Source organism: Candoia aspera, chromosome 1 (assembly GCF_035149785.1).
Source record: "Candoia aspera isolate rCanAsp1 chromosome 1, rCanAsp1.hap2, whole genome shotgun sequence".
In the NCBI taxonomy this organism is placed as follows: domain Eukaryota; kingdom Metazoa; phylum Chordata; class Lepidosauria; order Squamata; family Boidae; genus Candoia; species Candoia aspera.
The window spans coordinates 97,460,366-97,481,779 of record NC_086153.1 but is presented as its reverse complement, the minus strand read 5'-3'; the positions used below and the strand labels follow the sequence as shown (position 1 = coordinate 97,481,779).

At 37.4% G+C, this 21,414-nt stretch overlaps 1 protein-coding gene and 1 long non-coding RNA gene across 2 annotated transcripts in view; one reads left to right on the top strand and one right to left on the bottom strand.

The window, feature by feature from the left end:
• Nucleotides 1-8,106, top strand: part of RNF217 (ring finger protein 217) — a 41,610-nt gene extending 33,504 nt beyond the window's left edge. The window contains exons 5-6 of the mRNA XM_063310490.1: nt 3,619-3,690; nt 6,917-8,106. Coding sequence (XP_063166560.1) covers nt 3,619-3,690; nt 6,917-6,996 — 152 coding nt within the window. The 3' untranslated portion in view covers nt 6,997-8,106. The remainder of the gene's footprint in view (nt 1-3,618; nt 3,691-6,916) is intronic.
• LOC134502266 (uncharacterized) lies at nt 3,196-14,674 on the bottom strand. Its single transcript, XR_010068430.1, has 3 exons — nt 14,016-14,674; nt 5,132-5,219; nt 3,196-4,185 (listed from the first exon to the last, which is right to left on the bottom strand). It is a non-coding gene; the product is annotated as an uncharacterized LOC134502266 (long non-coding RNA).
• Between the last annotated feature and the right edge of the window lie 6,740 nt (nt 14,675-21,414).

Below are 21,414 nucleotides of genomic sequence, written 5' to 3'. Positions count from 1 at the left end.
TAAACATAAAATATGGCTTAAATTTCTGTGGACTGCATTAATTTTAGGAAATGTAAAACCATATTGTACAGATCATTTGGAGTCCAATGCAAATATAAATGCAATGGACCTGATTATCTAGCCCCAGGCTGATCTCATGGAATACATTTTGGTACCCCACTCTCCCTCTTCATATTTTTATGAAGGATGTGGTGTTTACCTAATCTGAATGGGTGGGATGGAGATTGCTATGTCTGAATTTAGGGGCACAGTCACTTCCTCTGAATAGGTGAGTAAAGTTGTAGCTCTGTTAACATTGCCACCAGTGCTTCCTTTTAAGCCAGGGGTAGACAAACTGTTGTACATAAAATATTCTCAGAGTAGGCATGTGCACACTGATCTCTCTTAAAATGTCCTGTTTTAGGCAACTGGGAACAAAGTCTAGAAGCTAGTATGGAAGAGGGCAGTTGAATTGTTGCAGATGAAATTTTTGCTTCTACCAGTTGATTTTTTTAATCAGCTATTTGTTTCCTGCAGGCTTTTAATCTGGTTACAATGCATTACAGAACAGATTCTTTTATTATCTCCTACACATACGTAATACAAGCAAACTTGCACTACTCACTGATTGGATATGTTATAAGACCTGGGCATTTATGTTACAATTGATGGAATGCAGGCTGTGATAAAGGCCATTGGGGGAAGCTTACTTTATCTCTAACTGCTTTGTTCTTTGTTGTCTACTATACTGTTGTCTATACTGTCTGTTGGCTTGCTGTCTGTGCTATCTGCTGGCTTGTTTACTTAACAAGAATGGTGCTGACTGCTTTTTCTACAACACATTGTCTGCCCCACAGGATCCCAGGAAAGAAAAGATAACATCTTTTTACACAGAAATGAAATGAAATGGAATGCAGTCAGTTATAGGACAGCATGTACAGAATAACAGTGAACATTGAAAATGGTAGTGAGCATTATTTTTGAAAAATAACATGCACATGCACACAAAACAAAACTTAAGTTCATGTTCCAGTGTTTCAGAAACAAAACTGTGATTATGGAGCAACATTCCCTGAAGTGTTCCTAATGAATAGAGATGACTGGATTCACAGAGATAAGAATGCCTCTGGAACAGCATCATGTAATGTTCACAAGCATGTTTTAGTTGCCTTATTAAAACACTTTGCAGCAGCATGCTAAATGTCATCAAGCTTTTTGCAATGTAAGTTTAACTTTAATTAAAAAAAAGAAAGCCCTCACTATCATTTTGCAGGGGAGTAAACTTTTTATCCAAAAATAAAAAGTATTGCAAAAGGAAGAAGGGATGGTATTTTCCTTCCACACCTCATCTGGAAGCATTTTAAAATCCTATTTAGGTCTTGTATAGAAAAGCAAAAAAGAAAACAGGATTAGTTTACATTTTACCAACTGTAATTCTTCCCTCCTTCAAGATAACTCACTATGGCCTGGTCATACTCATTGTTCCTTCTATGTACTGTGTTCCTCTTATTTTATCTGGCTAATTTATATTATGTGTCTCTTTGGTAGATTTAAATAATCAACTTGCAGGTAAGCATACTTTCAAACAAAGCTCTGTTTTTATTTTCTAAGAATGCCTCTAGGGTCTATGAAGAGCCCAGTAGCATTCTTAGACATTACATTTCTGCCTGAAGCTTGTGCTTATAACATGCCAACTTCCCACTAGTTATTATTTTTCAATTAGGATGATCTGAAACTAATTAGTAATCAAGTGAAACCTGTTGTTTAGCTGGCACCAAGGGAGGCACCATGGTAGAACCATGGTTGTGATGTTGGAGATTCAAGCTATAGTTGGCCATCAATTAGAGATGTTTGGGGATTTTTAATTTTTTTTTCATTTATAAACTTTTATCTCTGCATTTCTAGAAAGTCTGCTGAACATGCAAAAACTGCCCTCTTATTTTTAACAGATATGCTTTGAGACATTTCCGTTGTTAGTTTAAAGTTGGGAAGTAAAATATTTTGGAGAAAATACATTAAAAAATCAGGTGATAACTTAAAGGCTAGCAAATTCATTTACTGCATAAACTGTTGTGGACAGTGATTAAGAAAATTAATTTATTTCTGTGATATGTAGGCCACTGAATTTCAAAAAGGCGCTGAGTGACTTTCCATAAAAGAAAAGTAAAATTGAAAGAATTAAGAGGGGGAATAAAACCCACCAGAACTCAGTGGCACTTACTGTAATTTCCTAACTATTGACACACTGAGGAAGAGTCCCAACAGCAACTATTGCCTACTGCAGGGGCAGGACCCACCATAACATCCATCCCCAAAGGCTTTCTGGAACAGCCAACTCTTGGCTGAATGCCTAGGTTTGCTGCTGACCTGACCCTGTGCAAGAGTAAATGTGCCACCCTGGAAAAGGCTGCAAGACTTATGTTTGCAGTAAAAGACTAACATAGGTGGGGTTCTGGAAACAGTTTCAGTATTTTGTAGTCCTAGTCTGATCTATTTGGATTTTATGTACTTTTCCCAAATAATGACATGGAGTCCTTTGAAAGTAATATTACAACAGTGGGTTCCAAAAAAAAATTTTCTCAGGACAATACTTCTTTGTGGAACTTTAGAAGGTTAAATGAACTTTGTGACTACATAAAAGATACCAGTAATACAAGAAATTCTGTTTGCAATTTCATCGTGATTTAGTTAAAATGAAGGGCATCTACTTATATTGTGGAAAGCAGTAACAAAAGTGGGAGATAAGCAAAGTTTTGTTAAACAAGTGCAGTGAGTTTATATTATGCTAAAATCCAATTAGAATACTGAAATTCATGACAAATATTGTTTTGGGTATGTATATCTGTTGTTTTATTCCCAAGTGTGAGAAATGGTTGTTCTTTGTTATTTAAAAGTAACAATGAATAAGAGCTGCTGGGTGCATTGTTCAATTACTTAATGACCTTCCTTGGAATCAGTGTTTGATTTTTGACTGATACCTGGAATATGCACAGCTTATATTTGACAGGCAATACATTTGTTCTGGAAAGTGCAAATATCTTGGGTGTACTGTATTTCTAAACTACTCTTAGAAAAAATGAAGTAGACTCTACAATTGTGCACTTCTACCTTCTATCAGCCCCTTTTCTTCAGAGAGAAAAGAAACCCTGAAGTGGAAGTTCCTGTGCTTTAAAAAAAAATTACTATAGTGTTTTGTAAGGAGCTAATTATATATTGAATTAATAGTGTGATTTTCAGTCTTATAAGTAGTTTTGAAATTTAATCCTAGACAAAGGGTACAATTTGTACTGAGAAGATGAGGGAAGTTAAATTTTTTCTCCTATAACCTAGTTCTGATGAAATCCCACTTCCTTGTATGCAACTGCAGTTAGATTTAAAAAGCAGTGACCTTCAGTCTTCAGGAGTTGGGTGGCCCATACATTGTATAAATTAAATAAATGAATAAATGCTTTCTCCATTATGGGGGATAATTACATTCATAAAAGGCAAAAATGTTTTATCATTTTCTCATGTAAGTGAACGGTATGCATGTTCCTTGAATATTTAATATTCAAAGCTAAACTTGTCCCCAACAGAAATTAAAATAGCATGGTCTGAAATATCTCATAATCTTTTTATTTATTTATTTCTATTTTTCAGGTGGGAAGTTACTTATTGCACCAGTGATATTGGTTTTGGGACTGGTAATAGGAGCTGTAGTTGTTCTAGTAGGTAAGAGAAAAAGGTGTGTTCTGAATTATATAATTTTCAAAATCTGGAATATATTGAATTCAAAGAAATTATAAATGGAGAAGGAAGACAGGTTTCAGAGATATTTGACATTGAGACCTTGGAAATTTGATTAAAACCACAACCTCTATCCATCCATCCATCCCCTGAAATTCAACCTCTATTTATTTATTTATAAATTAATCAACACCTTGCAATTCAGTAACTGCACATTTGGAAGACACATATTGGCTATATTTAATATTTGCAAGTAACAGTCCACATAGTTCACTTTTAACATTAACTACAGTATATTAGTTTGGATTACATTAGGTTTTCATGGATTGAAGGGATTATGATCCAGTGGAAGGTCCACTGGTATAGGTAGGTAATGATTTTTTCTGATTCTTCCTCCTCTTGCAACTTCCTTTACTCTGTTCCCCAATTGTCTAGTAGATTTGGTTGAAACTGCTACCTTCTTCCAATCATTATAAGAAGCTAAATTTTAAAAAAATATCACGAGTTAGAATAATTAAATACAATATGAACCACTGAAAATACTAACAAATAGCACATTTTAAAATTCTCTTCACTTATTTGTGTCCATTTTCTGAGTAGATAAGCATACTTCCAGACAAAGTATTGGCCTGCCCACCATTTTTACTTCCCTGAAAATAAAGATGATGCTGGAGGCTGGCACTTTGCTTTGCACCATAGCAGGGTTTTTTTCCTCTCTCTAGGTTTTTGTCTTAAGATAAAACTGAGGGAGCCTGGTGGGCACTAGGACAAATTGTCACCTCCAGTTGCCATATCAGAGATCCCATAAAGTAAAAGCTGATTGTTATACAATTAAAAAAAAAACTTGAACTTCATATATTTTTTAAAAAGTACCACTTGCCACATCTCCAAGATACGTCTTAAAGGATAGCCTGAGTCATGAGAGGAAGTTGAGTGATTTTCTGTACATTCTGTAAAGTCATCTTAAGTTTAGAAATATAGGTAATACCGTATTTATTACCTGCCTTCAAATCCCTTCATTTACATACTGTTTTCAGAGTGCCATACATTTAATTACTGGCCCAGTTGCAAATTCTACTCCAAGAGTGAAATTTCTGAAATGTTTACAGATTTTTTTTAAATACCCAATATTATTTCTTTCCAAGCATCTGTGTCCATGAATACTGTTCTTAAACAAATTAAAAATATTAATTATCCTGTAGCATACATTGCAAAAATACCAGGATTTTCATTTACTTTCTGAGTTCTTTAAGTTTTACATATGCCGTAATTAAAGAAGAGATTTTAGTTTTGAATTGCGTCTTTCCACAAAACGTATTTTTATAATGCTATTACTTCTAGAATTGCATTTTCAGTGTTATTCCTGAGTCATAATTTTCATTCATGCTTTCATGAATCCAAGCCATCCTCAGCCATGGATACTCACTGGATAACCTTAAGCTGGTCCAGTTTGACTCAAGAGTGATTGTGGGGAAACTTTGCAGGACAGTGTGCTGTATACACTGCCTTGAGCTCTTGAAAGAAAAGTGATACAAATCTTAATAGAACACATTGCTATAAACTTGAGTATTCTGAAGCAAGCATTTTTATTATGTGCCATCAAATTGTTTTCAATTCCTAGCAACCACACAGATTATTTCCATGATGATCTATCCCTAACCTGTTCTTTCAGGTCTCCCAATGGTACACTCATTGCCCCTGTAACTGAGTCCACACAACTTGCTGCTGGTCATCCTCTTCTTCTCTTTCCATCCACCTTTCCCAGCATTAGAACCTTTTTGAGAGAGCTGGGTCTTCGCTTCATTCATTCATTCATTCATTCATTCATTTATAAATTTATTCACCACCCATCTTCACCTCATGGGGGACTCTGGGCAGTTTACAATAAAATGAAGTTAAAATTTAAAGCCATTTCAATACAACAATACAATAAAATAAAGATATAATAAAATCTAAGTGGCAGAAGATTTTAGTCAGTCCGTGTGTGTAACAGGCCCCTCAAAATCACTTAGGGCGCTAGCCATCCCCAGGTATAACTATTCCCCCTCCCATTCCAAGCCTGCTGACAAAACCAGGTCTTTAATCTTTTTCGGAAGTCCAGGAGTGAAGGGGCCTGCCTGACCTCTGGGTGGAGGATGTTCCAAAGGGCAGGAGCTACAGCAGAGAAGGGACGCTTCCGAGACCCCACTAGATGAAATTCTTTTATAGATGGGGTCTGTAACATGCCCTCTCTGCATGACTGGGTGGGGCGGGTCGATGTAATAGGGGTGAGACGGTCCCTCAGATATCCCAGTCCCATGCCATGTAGGGCTTTAAAGGTAATAACCAACACCTTGAATTGGACCCGGAAGCAAACTGGGACCCAGTGCAGCTCACGCAACAAAGGTGTTATATGTGCAAATCTTGGAGCACCCAAGATCGTCCGTACGGCTGCATTCTGAACCAGCTGAAGCTTCTGGATACTCTTCAAGGGTAGCCTCATGTAAAGCGCATTACAGTAGTCTATATGGGAGATGACCAGGGCATGAGTGACTGTTCGAAGGGCGTCTCGGTCCAGGAAAGGGTGTAACTGGCGCACAACCCGAAGTTGCCACAACTGCCACCTGCTCTTTGAGCAGGAGTCATGAGTTCAAGAGGACCCCCAAGTTACGCACCAGGTCTGTCTGGGGCAGTGCAACCCCATCCAGCACTAAAGATGACACATTCCTGGCACGTGAGGTGCCATTAATCCACAGCCACTTTGTCTTACTAGGGTTCAGTCGAAGCCTGTTGTTCCCCATCCAGGCCCCCACAGCCCCCAGGCACTCGGAAAGGGCGGTCACAGCATCACTTCACCTGGGATGGAGATATGCAATTGAGTATCATCAGCATACTGATGATACCTCATCCCATGGTGACGGATGATCTCGCCTAGTGGTTTCATGTAGATGTTAAAAAGGAGAGGGGAGAGTACTGATCCCTGCAGCACCCCACAAAGAAGGGTCCGTGGGGCCGATCTCTCCTCCCCTATCAACACCGATTGGTGGTGATAATGTGTCCAAAGTAGGATAATTTGAGCTTGGTTATTTGTGCCTTGAGTAAGAACTCTGGAGAACAACAGTTATGTACATTGCTACTGAACTGTGTGTTTATTTCAGTTCAGAATACAGTTGTGTACCGTAGTAGTGTGGGTATATGTTTAAAGTACGATGTTTTCTCTTGTTTTTAACAGGTTTATTTGTGTTTCCCATCTATTGCCTTTGTAAAAAGAAGAAGAAAAGGCCACAAACAGAAATGCCCTGGTACGAGTGAAGAGTTGTGCATCTGAATGGAGCTGATCCTGCAAGGCTTATGCAAAATAACAGCAACATAGGAATACTGTGCTGGTTAACTGTCTTGACATCACAACCCTGGCAGAGATTAGGGACCATCTGCCATATTCCTTTTGCACTGTACACTACTAAAGACAAGCCAGAATGCTGCTCTGATCTGGGGCCTCAGACAAAATGAAGGTTTATCAACTTAAAAAAAAGGGTTTTAAAAACTCCCAACCCAACTGCCTAGGGTTTAGTTCAACTCTCCTTTCTTGAACAGCTTATATCTGCACTGTAGCTGCATATCTACTGATAAGCTCATGAAAGGAGTATATAATTCAGCAACATTTTTCTCCAGTTACTGACAATAATTCTAGAACTTTTACAGAAGCAATTTGAGTGAAGGTGACTTCTCTTCAGGGGTTGGTTCCATGCTGGCAATTGATTAACAGTATTCTGTTTTGGTGATTGGTATGATCATCAACAGTATGATGATTGGTAGTATCTGGTGCTGAATGCAGTAATTATCTTACACATGAACCACATTATTAGCTGTTGACAGATGCCCAGAATAGAAATGAGAAATGATTAGAACAGCATGAATGTCTCATACTTTACTACCGTTTGAAAAGGTGGAAGAATTAGCTTGGATGTTTGGGAGATAATGTCATCCATTTATAGTGTTTTGGATTGCATAAGCAGTTCGCTCTGTCTAACTTAATTAGAGAGACAAAAACCTGCTCTGTGGTGGTTCTGTGGTATCTTGACATGCAGGCCTTGTCATCCATATCAATACTGCAGAACAGTAGCATGACTCCTAGTATGCAACAGAAATCAAGGATGTTTCCAAGAGTTAGGAAATGCAGAAAACAATACATCTTGCAGATTGTCTTTCACAGTGTTCAGCGAAGTCCATGTCAGAAAATAACACTTTGCTGTGAGGTAATCCACATATATTACATTTCCACAGAACTGCATCAGTTTATGTCTAAAACTGTTTCTAGTTCTTCCCTAAGAAAATCTAGGAATGTCCATAGTTCAGGAAAGTGTTCTTAATGTGAGGCCAATTAAAACACAGTGCCAGTTGGTCTGGTTCTTCATAATGGTGAGGAGATGATGTGGACCTTACCAGTACTGATTTGCCTGCTATATCATGATTCTTCCCTAAAAGTTGAGAAAGAGCATGGCTACTGGATGAAATCTCTATGCTTTTGTATGGACTCAGCATACTCACACTCCTCTTCAGTCTCTGGTGTCCCCCAAGTGACATAGAGTGGGTTATTGTATACTAAATTGGCCCATGTGCACATAGATACTGGATATAAGCGATAGAGTTAAAAATACCAGTAAAATTCTAAGCTGCTTAAAAACAATTTATTACAGCAAAATTGAATGATATATTTGCTTGACTTCAAGAGCAGTTAGTTGAATTACATTTTGTTCTTGCTGGGATTTTTTAGAAACTAATACCCTTTATTGGATTTAAAATTAAAAAATAATCAGCTAACAGGTTTAGGAATAAGAACAATTGAGGAGATTTTTTTTTTAAGTTGCTGTTCTGTTATGTCCAGGGTGACAGAGAATGCTGGGGAAAGGGAGAACATGATTTGCAGTTCTTAGGAATTGAACTTTAAAAGTGTCCTTTGAGTCACTGAAGTAGTTCTGCAGTGAGAGGAAGAATCTTTCTCTCATGAAGGACCTGCAGCTCAAGAGTAATCTCTCATGTTGTTTTGGAAAGTCCCCCGATTGTTCTAGTAGTGGCTTGGATGACATTCCATTAGTCAATGTTGGGAGTTCTCTTTACACTCTATGGACAGCATGATTCAGCCTGAGGTATTAATACTTCTTTCACTGACTACTGGAGATTTTTAAAAAGCAAGACAGTATTACTGAAAACAGTGGCTATTTTGCAGGTCTTTTGCTCTTTAGTTCAATCTGTCTTAACACTAATAGGCTGTATGCATTGTACAGGAAGGGAACACACAGTGCACATTTTAGCAATACTTAAGTGGAGCAGTTTGTTGATCAGTATAAAATGGACTGTAGTATATAATCTAGATTCACTATAAGGCCTCAGTTGAATTGAACAGATGCCTCTTATTTGGTAGATATGTTCATTTTAAATTCTGTTTCTGCATCATCTAACCCAAACAATACCCAAATTTACTGCCTTTTCACCCGTTAAAATTAAACTAATTTTGGTGAGTCCCAAAAGAGACATTACAGTTTAACATAATTTTTATTTATTAAAAATAAGTTTAGATCCATTGAAATTAATGGGCTTTAAATTAATTAAGACTAACTTTAGACCAATTTATTTCAATGGGTCTGCTATTAACACAAATCTGCATTCAACTATATGTCATTAATATAGGTTTTAGCTTGTCAAAAAGGGTTTTCCTTTGTTGTGTTTCTCAAAGTTGAATGTTGCCTTAAGAAACTTTTTTTTAAAGATTGTATACTTAATCCCAAATAATTGTTTTCTCAGGCCAAACGTATCTATTGTCTTTGATTTACTCAGGGATTTTAGTCCTTCCTTATAATGTCAGATGCTTTTGTGAAAACATTGTTTTATTACTAACATTCAAACATCCAAGTTATGATTGGATTTGATGTTTATAGTGCAGGATGCATTAAAGCAATGTCAAGGCTTCCATTTGATTTAAGAATGATCTTTTCCTGCATTGCTTTCCTATTTTTCCCCTTCCTTTATCCTTGTGAAATATACTGCCTATACAGTAATTCTTGGACTTCAGAGACCTCCATGTGTAACAGCAAATTGTGTGCAAAAACTAATGCATATCATCCAGCCCATTTGGCTAAAATGCAGTGTCAGGTCTTGATAGTGATAATAACTAATGATTTTGCATACAGATTTTGCATGCTCATTCCAGCAGCGTTTGAACTATCCATAAGGGTCCATAAGTGGACCCTTATGAAATGCTGCAGTCTTTTTCATTCATGTTTGCACATAGGGACCACATAAGACAATCTTATTCATGGAAGCCTAACTTCTATAAGTGGATTACTCTTGCTGGATAAATGCATGTCTGTTTTGCTTCTTTTTTTATGGCATCTTGGATATAAATTGGGTAGTATTCCAATTTTGAAAAGGTTGATACATAGATATAAACAAAATACACATATGTGTATTTGTATTATGCCTAAAATAAATTTAAAGTTGAAGCTTTATTCCCATTCTAATTCTTAACTTTTAACACAAATCATGCTGCTTGAAGAAACATTTCAGTCAAATCCTGTAGTTACTTTAGTACATTGCACTCCAGAATGAGTCATCTGATGCTACCCTATAAAAAGTATATGCATTAGAAACGTTCTTTAAACCTCCTATTAAAGATTAATTGTTAAAAATTGTACTTCAGTCAGCCTTAACTATACATCAGTGAACATGTTCGGTTTTAACAATCTTCAAATAATTGTGGATTGTTTCTGGGAGAAATTGTATTGTTTTTCTGAATCGTTTCTTGAATATTACAAACTATACTATGATTTCTCTTACACAATTTCTGGCTTGTTCTTTGGTGCTTACTTGTCACTTTCTGAGAAAAGTTACTCCAGTTTAAATTACAGTTGTCCCCCATGTCTCTAGCCTTTCCTTATTTATAGTAAGGAAATCACCTTCCATATTTTTATTTATATAATGTAACTTTATCAAAGCAAAAGACTTGAAATATTTAAATTATTTAAAAGTTTCCTTTTAGGATATAACTTTTCTTACTAGTTTGACCGTGAAAAATAGAAAAGCTTGAATGATATTGTGCCACTCAAGTATTTATATAGTATTTTATGGTCCTGATTGCTATATAACTAGATATGACAACCCCAGGAAAGTTAGATTATCCAATGCTTTTTAAAATATGTATTTGCCAAATGTATTTGCATTTAAAGTAAAATACTAAATTGCATGAGGATTTCATCTTAATGGAGAAGTTACTGACATTCTGTCTCCATTTGATATTTAGCTTGTGTTTGGTTTCAGCAAATAGGCTTTCTCTGATTATAACAAACTACTATGCTATTTTTGGACACTATCAGTAAATAAAGTTACCTTGTAAAAATCATAATCACAATGCAATACAGTTCTTGGCTACAAATATATTATTTCCTAGTGCACTTTTCTTTAAAACTGTTCAGGTTATTTTAATGCATTGACTGTCACTCGCCGAGATGGGCGGCTGTAGAAATCAAATAAATAAATAAATGAAATAATAGATTTTTTAAAAAAATAACAGATGGTTGTAATCATATAACAATACCACTTCCTTTTCTGGTACAATCTTTACCAAGACATTCAATGAAGTATAAGAAATATGATTTCTCTTTAGGGGGTGCTATGGGTGATGCCTGAACTGATGCTTGCCTGTCTTCTTTCTAAAGATGACACCATTCAGAGATTTTGTTAAAAACAGAGAAAGCTGCCCTGTAACTTAATAGATTTGACATATTTAAAAAAGGTGAGTTATTGAACACATTTCTTTTTACTGATGTTAATCTATGAAATATGTCAGGTGACCTTTTATTCAAAAATACAGTTGCATCCCATCCGTTTATACTTCCCTCCGGCAGTGATGATTTATGCCTTAAAAAGACTTCTGTGATTGTGTTGTCTTTCTGAATGTCTCAGTATTGGCAAAATATGCTAGAGAATAAAGCCCTCCATTCTATACCACGTGCATAGCAATTCTGTGATGTCAGGTCTGATAGTACTGATCAGCTCTATCTCATGGGAGGAGAATACTTCATTTCCTACCAATAGATGTCAGCTATGTAAGTTGTTGCTTTACCCATTTGCCTGTCTGAGGTGTCTAGTTTTGTATGGCAGTAGGATCTGAATACAGAATATTACGAACTGTAGAGTACTAATTATTTACTGAGTATATAGAATATTAATCTGCACTTGCAGTCATATACAGAAGTTTCAAGGACAATGGAGTGAATGTCTTTTTTCTTCTTCTATGTGGCATCCATAATCTAATATTCTTAATGCATTGCCAATTTTATGTGATAACTTCATAGCGTCTCTGTTCGTGTCACATTTCCAAGGAAATTGTATATGAAATCCTGACTGTGTGAGAAGGCAAGATGGTTTGTTTATTTTAATTTATTTAAACAATCTAGTATGTGGTAAAATTACACTTGGACCTATTGTACTTTTGTGCTGTATAGACTTTATTTGATTATACAAAAACAAAGAAATGGAGATTATTTCTGAAAGGAAGTGATTGACTAATTTACATAAAGTAAATCTGAAATACTACACTTCCTGTGGTAAAAACAAAATAAAAACATCTATGTTCTCTGGTTTCAGAATCAATGTCTCTATTATTCTTTTTCTGTAATCTTCCATGAGAATTAAAGTAGTGGCAGCTAATCTTTAACTGCCCCTTCTGTAGTTCCCAACAACTGGAGGGATCTCTCACTTCGGGGGCAGCTTTCAGGAATATTCAAGTTTTTATTAAGAAGGGGAGGGAAGCTTGATACATGTGCAGTTTTTTTTACCTCCAAGCCACATTTTCTGTATGAACTAGATATGAAGCACATTTTAAATAATACTGGGGATCATTGGAGACATGCAAGGAATTCCATTAAAGTGATCTAAAACCATGGAGAAATGGATAAGCAGGGATTTTGCAACCCTGAGTGTAGTGAAACTTCCTGTTCTTTAATGCAGTTCAGGGTGAAATAAAGGTGAAATTTATTCAGTAAACCCCATTGGTTTAAGAACATTTCACCCCTTAGAACTCCCCACGCCCTTTTCCGTTTTGAGAGAGACAAAAGTAAGAGACCAAGGGGTTGAGAGTTAAAACACCCCATTTATTTCCAAACCCTCCCACAAAGGGCCAAGATTTGGCCTCTCTTAAGTGATAACATCAGCCATGCTGCCTGGACCAGTGGGATATTTTGTTTTTCCAATGGATGAGCCCTCTTTGTATGAGTGCCTCTGGTTTTATAGGGAAATAACTGATCAAGTTAGTTTAGATAGATAGATCATATATTGACTTTTTTTTTTCATGGGTATGCATACATTGAGTTGAAAAGAGTAAGTAGCCACTAGATGAAGGAAGATCTACCAGAAAAAAAAGTAGGCATATCCACATTCTATTTAAAAAAATATTTTGCATATTAAGAGCTTAAGTTTTATCCTTTCCCATCCCCTGAATATCTTGGCGCTGTACAGACTGTCGTATTTGAATATTTACCTAGAAATATTCAGAAAGATGTTTTATTTGATCCCATTCCAGCAGAGTCCAAAATAAAGTATTAATTGGGCTACAGTTGTGTTTCTGTTCCTTGTTGTAAAAAGTAAATTAAACTCAAGAGAAAAAAGTTTTACATCCTGTGTTTTTTCTAAAAGTGTATTCTAGGACTGATAGTATGTAGTCAGTTAATAGCTTGAAAATGAGAAACACTAAACTTTACCAAATTTGCATTACCTTGAATTTGATCCCTTTGTACAAAATTTGTCATATGACTGTAAGAAAAATACTGGTTTTTCCTCTAAAAGCTGTCAAAATATTGCATCTGTATTTTCATAATACTGAAGAAGATGGACAAAAGTACATTTGATAAGACTTATTCCTCCTATTCCTTGTTTTAACCTGTTAATCCAAATTAAACAACTCTTGCTTTCAGCATAAATTTACTTCTTTGCATGGAAGTTCTAAAAGTAAGCAACTTATCAGTAATATAATATGCATTGTATAAAATTACTTCTAGTCCTCTATTAAGCCAGTTAATGGAGAAAATGGTTCATAAAATGAAAAATGAGAGGTAGGAATTGTAGCATTGCAATATAACATACTGGCCTCTTTTGGCATCATTGTGACCCATGACCCCATTATACCAACTACGTTTTTCATAGGTTGGATATGAAAACACTTGTCCTTCTGAAGCATGGTAATTAGTCATAGTCCAAGATCTAGAGTTTGCATTTCAAAATCTACTAAACACCAGATACAACATATTTCATTTGTATTTACTGAAATTAATTCTTACCTGTGTCATCCCATTTTTATTTATAAGAATTGACTTGATGGTTCAGGCTGAAGCTCTTATCTAGTCCAACAGTTGCTTTCCAATAGCATTTTGCTTAATACTTTTGAAATACCAAAGACAGAACATGAACACAATAATTATTTCTTGTTATTTGTCCCCAGCATATCAGCATAGTGCTTTTTTTAAGGGGGTTTCCATTTAGAGATTTATGGCTGTCATCGATGGATAACGGCCATTCAACTTTTATGACTATGATTCATCTATAGTATTTTAGATACAGGTTTTAGCATATTAAGAAGCAATGTATTTCCTATACTCAACTGTGTTGCAACTCTGTAATGTATTTCAGTAACAATTCTGAGGTAATATTTTCCCAGTATCTTTCTGAACATTTAGGTTGGTACACCAATGGCTCTTAACTGTTGTTCATGTTGGTTGAAGCTACATCCAAAATGTTTTATATTGTCTTGTTCTAAGCAAGTGCCTTTTTGTTTAAAAATGGCCTATACAGTTTCTTTTCTATATTGTGTGCGACGTGTATTGAAATAACAGTGTCTTGATGAATGTAGATCTAATACCTTGATTGAACAGTATGTGGATTGTGCATGCACGTATATATAATATTCAAGACACAAAAGGAAAGCATTCTGCTGCTAATGTATGTCCTGCTGGACAGGACTTTTTGAAACAAAGTGAAGCTTTAACTTTTTTTTAATTGGTTACCATAAAACTGTTCAGTTGGAGTTGTGTCTTTCATTTCCTGTTCTGAAAATTTAATGCTATTTATGGTATAAGCAATTCCAGTAATCAAGTGTTATCAGTAACAGCTGATGGTAACATTACTGGTCAGAAGCATAAAGAATACTTTTGCTTTTGTTTTCCATTGATCAAGACTGTTTATGATTAAGATGAAGAAAATCACAAATATGTACAGTACATATTAATTTGATCCAAAAACTGTATCTTGGGCAAACAGGATATAGATATTTATGTGCAGAGATATTAGTGTTTTTTTTAAATTGCACACTTTCATAGCAATGTCAGCCTAATAAACTTTTTAAAAGAAACTACTGATTTGATGCCTTTTTCATTGGATTAACTTAGTTTTCACCATTTGTTTTAATAAGTAACTTATTACAAGTTAAGTTCATCACATATTGTAGAGTATAAATAATCTCAATAAATTATTTAAAAAGCCTAATATGCTTGTGAAGTAAGACATTTTTATGTTGTATAGATAAAGGTTTATGTTGTATAGATATACAAGCGTTCTAAAAATGTATTTTCCCTTCCCACACATACTGCACAGAGTCAAAGAAATACAGAAATGTGGATGTGTTCTTATAAAATGTTTTGCTGGTGAAGCCTGAAATTAAGTATGGGGCCATGTTTTCTTGTCCTGCCTATATTTTCTGGTGTTTTACCCTTTCTGGTAATTCTTTGACATGTTTGGACAGTTGGACTATGCAAAACATTTGAAAGGGGTATAATTTATCAGCTTGAGTAAAGAATCTGAAAGCTTTAAGGCAGCTGCATCCTTTGGAAGGCTCATAAAACTACTCTGAAGGCTGTCCATAGCTATCTACACATGGGTGCAGCCAGTGGAAGTATTCATGCATGCACTTGGAACTTGCACTTGCAGTTAAGCAGCTATGCATTCCTTTCAAAGGATGCAGCTGCTTTAATACTTTGATAATGCTTCACTTGTGCCAACACATTTTGCAGAGCACCCCTCTTGAATGCTTTACACAGCCTTATTGCACAGTAAGGTGTACAAGAAAATTCTAACATTCATTTGAATACAAGTGGGATTGGTGGTGCCAAGTAGTCTACTGAGCTCAAACAATTATGTATAGAACTTGCTTGCAGACGCTGATACTCAACATGGCGAAGTCAGGGATCTAAGTGGCCAAGAATGGTATATGCAGCCTCCTTTCCAGTTCTATGCATTTGGGATAAGGCATGGATAAAATGTTTTTATATTGCATTGATACCTCTTCAAAACAAGATTGTTTCAAGTTAGCTTCATTGATGAGGCATTTTATTCTACAAGAGCACAACAGAGTGTTTGATAGATACCCTTTTTAATGTTGCTGTCCTTTTGATATTTTACAGAACCTGGAAAGTTTGGGGGAATGTCCAGACAGTCCCACCACTTAAATGCAGTTCCAGTTTGTAGAGGAAAGTTAGGTCTGTTGAGTTTAGACATACTGTTTTGGTAGACTGCCCATTTTATATGCCAGGTGACCTTTTTGTCAGGTTGTACAGAAATACTGTCAATAGTATGCCCAGTATATGCATCCAGTGTCATCTTGGAATCTAATGTGATGTCACTGCAATTACATGTACTAACATACAGGTTTCATCACAGAAGAATATGGTGTGTAATCATGAAATTTGTTCCCATTCTGTAATAAATTCCTTATCTTCCTCATCAAAGAATTTTGAAAAGTAGCTGGATAAACCTTGCTACAGTTTACACTAAGACTTTTTAGTTCTATTCACTTTCCACAACCTTTCACTATTCAAGTTACCCTGATACTCCACAGACATAAGCTGAGGTCTTTTTATAGCTGCATGGAAAAAGTGCCACAAATGAAAAAAGTTTAACTGTACTGTACGCAGTCTGTTCACAAAAATGGTTTCAGAATAAAATCTTTTGTATCCATATTTCTTGCCTTCTATTACCTACACAGCACTGTAGGTATTTAGAGTAGTATAGTATTTAATATAACACTGTTAAGTGTAAATACAACATTTGACATGTCACACTCTAAAAATATAAGTGGTATGATCCAGGGTATTTTCTTTAATAACTACAATGAAACAGTTTCAGTGTGTTACCATTTGCTTCCTTGTGCTGGGAGACATTTCAATTGGCTCTGCAGGCATTCACCTAGCCCAGGGTTTCTCAGCCAGGGTTCCATGCCACCTGAGGGTTCCACAAGAGGTCACTAGGGGTTCCCTGGAGATCACGATTTATTTAAAAAATTATTTCAAATTCGGGCAACTTCACATTAAAGAAGTAATTTTCATTCTTTATTTTCCGTTTAAGAATACTGTTAATGCATATATACAGGCCTATGCGTGAAACACATACAGTGCGTTCGGAAAGTATTCAGACCTTCACTTTTTTCAATTTTGTTATGTTGCAGCCTGATACTACAATTGTTCAAATTCATTTTTTTCTCAATCTACACTCAGTACCCCATAATGACAAAGAGCAAACAGAATTTTAGAAATGTCTGTAAATTTATTAAAAAGGAAAAACAAATATCACATGTACATAAGTATTCAGACCCTTTACTCAGTACTTGGTTGAAGCACCTTTGGCAGCAATTACAGCCTCAAGTCTTTTTCGGTATGACGTGACAAGCTTTGCACATTTGGATTGGGGGATTGCCATTCTTCTGCGCAAATCCTCTCAAGCTCAGTCAGGTTGGATGGGGACCGTCGGTGGACAGCCATTTTCAGGTCTCTCCAAAGATGTTCAATAGGGTTCAAGTCAGGGCTCTGGCTGGGCCACTCTAGGACATTCACAGAGTTGTCCCTAAGCCATTCCTGTGTTGTCTTGGCTGTGTGCTTAGGATCGTTGTCATGTTGGAAGGTGAACCTTCGGCCCAGTCTGAGGTCCTGAGCGCTGTGGAACAGGTTTTCATTGAGGATAACTCTGTACTTTGCTCCATTCAGTTTTCCCTCAACCCTGACCAGTCTCCCAGTCCCTGCTGCTGAAAAACACCCCCACAGCATGATGCTGCCACCACCATGCTTCACTGTTGGGATGGTATTGGGCAGGTGATGAGCGGTGCCTGGTGTCCTCCAGATAGAACGTTTAGAATTGAGGCCACACAGTTCAATCTTGGTTTCATAAGACCAGAGAATCATCTTCCTCACAGTCTGAGAGTCCTTCAGGTGCTTTTTTGCAAACTCCAAGCAGGCTTTCATGTGTTTTGCACTGAGGAGAGGCTTCCATCTAGCCACTCTGCCATAAAGCCCAGATCAGTGGAGGGCTGCAGTGATGGTTGTCCTTCTGGAACTTTGTCCCATCTCCACACAGGATCTCTGGAGCTCAGTCAGAGTGACCATTGGGTTCTTGGTCACCTCTCTTACTAAGGCTCTTCTCCCCCGATTGCTCAGTTTGGCCGGGCGACCAGCTCTTGGAAGAGTACTGGTTGTGCCCAACTTCTTCCATTTGAGAATTATGGAGGCCACTGTGCTCTTGGGAACCTTCAGTGCAGCAGAAATTTTTTTGAAGCCTTCCCCAGATCTGTGCCTTGCAATAATCCTGTCTCTGAGCTCTGCAGGCAGTTCCTCTGACCTCATGGCTTTTGCTTTGATACAGTATGCATTGTCAGCTGTGAGGCCTTCTATAGAGAGGTGTGTGCCTTTCCAAATCATGTCCAATCAATTTAATTTACCACAGGTGGACTCCAAGGTGTAGAAACAGCTCAGCAACAATCGAGAAATGGGAGGCACCTGAGCTAAATTTCAAGTTGTTGGAAAGGGTCTGAATATTTACATACATGTGATATTTCAGTTTTTCCTTTTTAATAAATTTACAGACATTTCTAAAATTCTGTTTGCACTTTGTCATTATGGGGTGCTGAGTGTAGATTAATGAGGAAAAATGAATTTGAACAATTGTAGTATCAGGCTGCAACGTAACAAAATTGAAAAAAGTGAAGGCAGTCTGAATACTTTCCGAATGCACTGTATAATAATTTTGTAACTTCTGGCCTATATTTGAGCCTGAATGTGCAGGGGTTCCCCAAGGCCTCAAAAAATATTTCAAGGGTTCCTCCAGGGTCAAAAGGTTGAGAAAGGCTGGCCTAGGCAGTTATCACAACTCCACAATAATCATGTCTCCATCGAGCTACATACTGTATTGAGGGTTTCGGCCTCTCTCAAAAGGGTGTGAATGGTTATTTATGTAATCTATTTAATTCTGCACATGTTCAAAAATACATTTTCTCACTATACGTCATGCAAGTAGAAACACATGTAAATATTGCTATTTCATTAGTAAAATGCGTCAATTTTGCTGCTGCAGCAGACCATGCACTCAAGTGATCTGAGAGGCTAAGAGGCAGAAAGCTCAGTGTAGAGTAAAAATGACTCAGTGAAAAAGGCTTGGTGCACAATGGTTGGAGAAATAGAAGCCCCCAAAGATTAGAGAAAAATAATACAGAAATAGCAGGTGCAGCAGTACCAGTTTAGCTTAGGTAGGTACAAGTGAAGCAATAGTACACTCTCCCTATTGGTCCTGTCTCCCTCTGTTGTATTTCAAATTGTGAACCCTTTGGATTAAAAAATTGTTTAAATACTATAAATTTAACATTAATTGAAATCATTGATTTATATTTGTCCCTAACTTGCAGCTTGCTTAGGAGACTAAAAGCATATGATTGCCTTCTTTTCAAAACAGAATAAACTAATAGTGGTTTTTTTTATTTTTTTGATATTGTGGTTTTGTTTCTAAATGGTACATATTAGGACAGGTCAGCACTTCAGATCTGAAACCAAAAAATTGCTTTCCAAACCGAGTTGAATTATTTATGAGAAGTCTCTTAAGGACTTGATAAAATCTTCTATTTTATTTTGGCTTTAATGACTTTTTAATGCAGTGAAGTGATTCATTAAAGCAGCATTTTGGATTCAAAGACAAATAGCTGCTTGGGAGCATGCTCATGCACAAGTTGTGTGTCTTTTCCTGGAATCACTCTGCAGCTTTGGAGGGCAGTGGCATGATCCTGGGGGGAAAAAAAAGGGTTGCCAGACGAATTGCAAACAGAAGCACATGGGCATCTCTGCATGTTCCCAAGCATCTTTTTGCCACTGAATCCAAAGAGCTGCACAGCCTAGCACACAGCATATTAATTGAAGAAAGAAATCAATTTAGTTGCTTTAACAATACCATCATTTAATTACACTAAAAATACATTAATACTCTAATAATTGGTATTAATTCAACCTTAAAATCTTGTGGCTTTTCTACTCAATATCTGAGCTCAGCTGGCTTTGGAAGAGCCCTACAATATTAAAGTTGAAAAAGCAGGTCATAGCTTTGATCTACAGGAAAATAAGTTACAACCTGTAACTCAAGCTTACTTTAAAGATCCTTCTCAGCAGCCTGGTACCTTGGCAGCATCCAAGACTTTTCACATTAGCCAGGTTGTGTTGCTGGCTTCATCATCCTTGGAAGAGAAATTTAATGCCTTTCCTTTGCAAGAATGCCTTTAACTCTTGCTTGCTTTAAGAATGTGAGTCAGTTGCTCATACCCTTCTCCACTGCCCAATTTATTCAGTCTGGCTCATGGACTTAATTATGCCCCAACAAACTGCCATGAGTATTCAGAAGTTCTGATTTACTCTTTTAGCAGAGAAGTCAGTAGTGATCTCCAGGGGTGGCCCTATTTTGTTCAATCACCACTGCAGATCAACATGGGATTGCATAGCTGAGTGGTATGGTTTAGTTTTTAGGACAAATTGTGTTACCTGGTCATTGTAACTAAAGTAACCTTGAGTAACTAAATTCTACTCCAGAAAGGCACAATTTCACTCCCCAGACCCTAAAAACAGAGTCAAAACAGCCTGTGGCTGTCGTCGCTGCCAGCCCTCTGCAAATGCCAAGACCTTCGCCAGAGCTAATCGGCGCTCCGTCTAGCTGCCCCACAAAGTTCAGAAATCGTCCTTAAAACAGTGTTTCTGCCCCCTCTCCCCCTTCACTTCAGGTTTATTTTATCCATTGTGAAAACAAAGCAAAACGCGACCAGTCTGTGTCGGACGAAGCTGCAAACCTTTGGATTGTTTGTATTCAATTCGTACTTATTCACTAGTAGCCTAAACTCTGCCAACTCTACCTCTATAGGGACAGGGCAGAGACGGGACAAGATGAGATGACAGGAGAGAGGCTCCAGCGCTCCTTCGCCGCGATTCCTTTTCGCGCCGCGCTCGAGAGGGAAGTAATTGGCTCAGCTGTCCAAGAAGCGCGGAACTGGGGGACCCGGGCGCGAGACCGAAGTGGGAGCGGCGCACGGGCGTTGGGCGGACCTGCGTTTCGTCCAGCCACACCTGGAGGGCGACGGGTAGGAATCGGGCAATTTCAGGTGTGGCCGCTTGCCAAGAAAACAGCCTTCCACCCGAAAGGGGTTGCGTCGGTGAGCAGCTGGGCTGTATGGAAGTCAGGCTTCGCGCTGAGAAGATGGTGTACCTCTTCTGCGTCAGGAATGGGAAGCAGGCTTTGAGGGCGATTCCCGGCTTGTTTTGTTTTGCAAACGTCTAAGGAACTCGTTGCCGTGAAGCAAACTCACCAGGAAACTGCCCTTTCGTCCGCCAAGTGCTTAGCTCTCCCCACCTCTTTCTATCCTCCTCTTTGCTTTTCCCCGACGGGCCCGCCCAG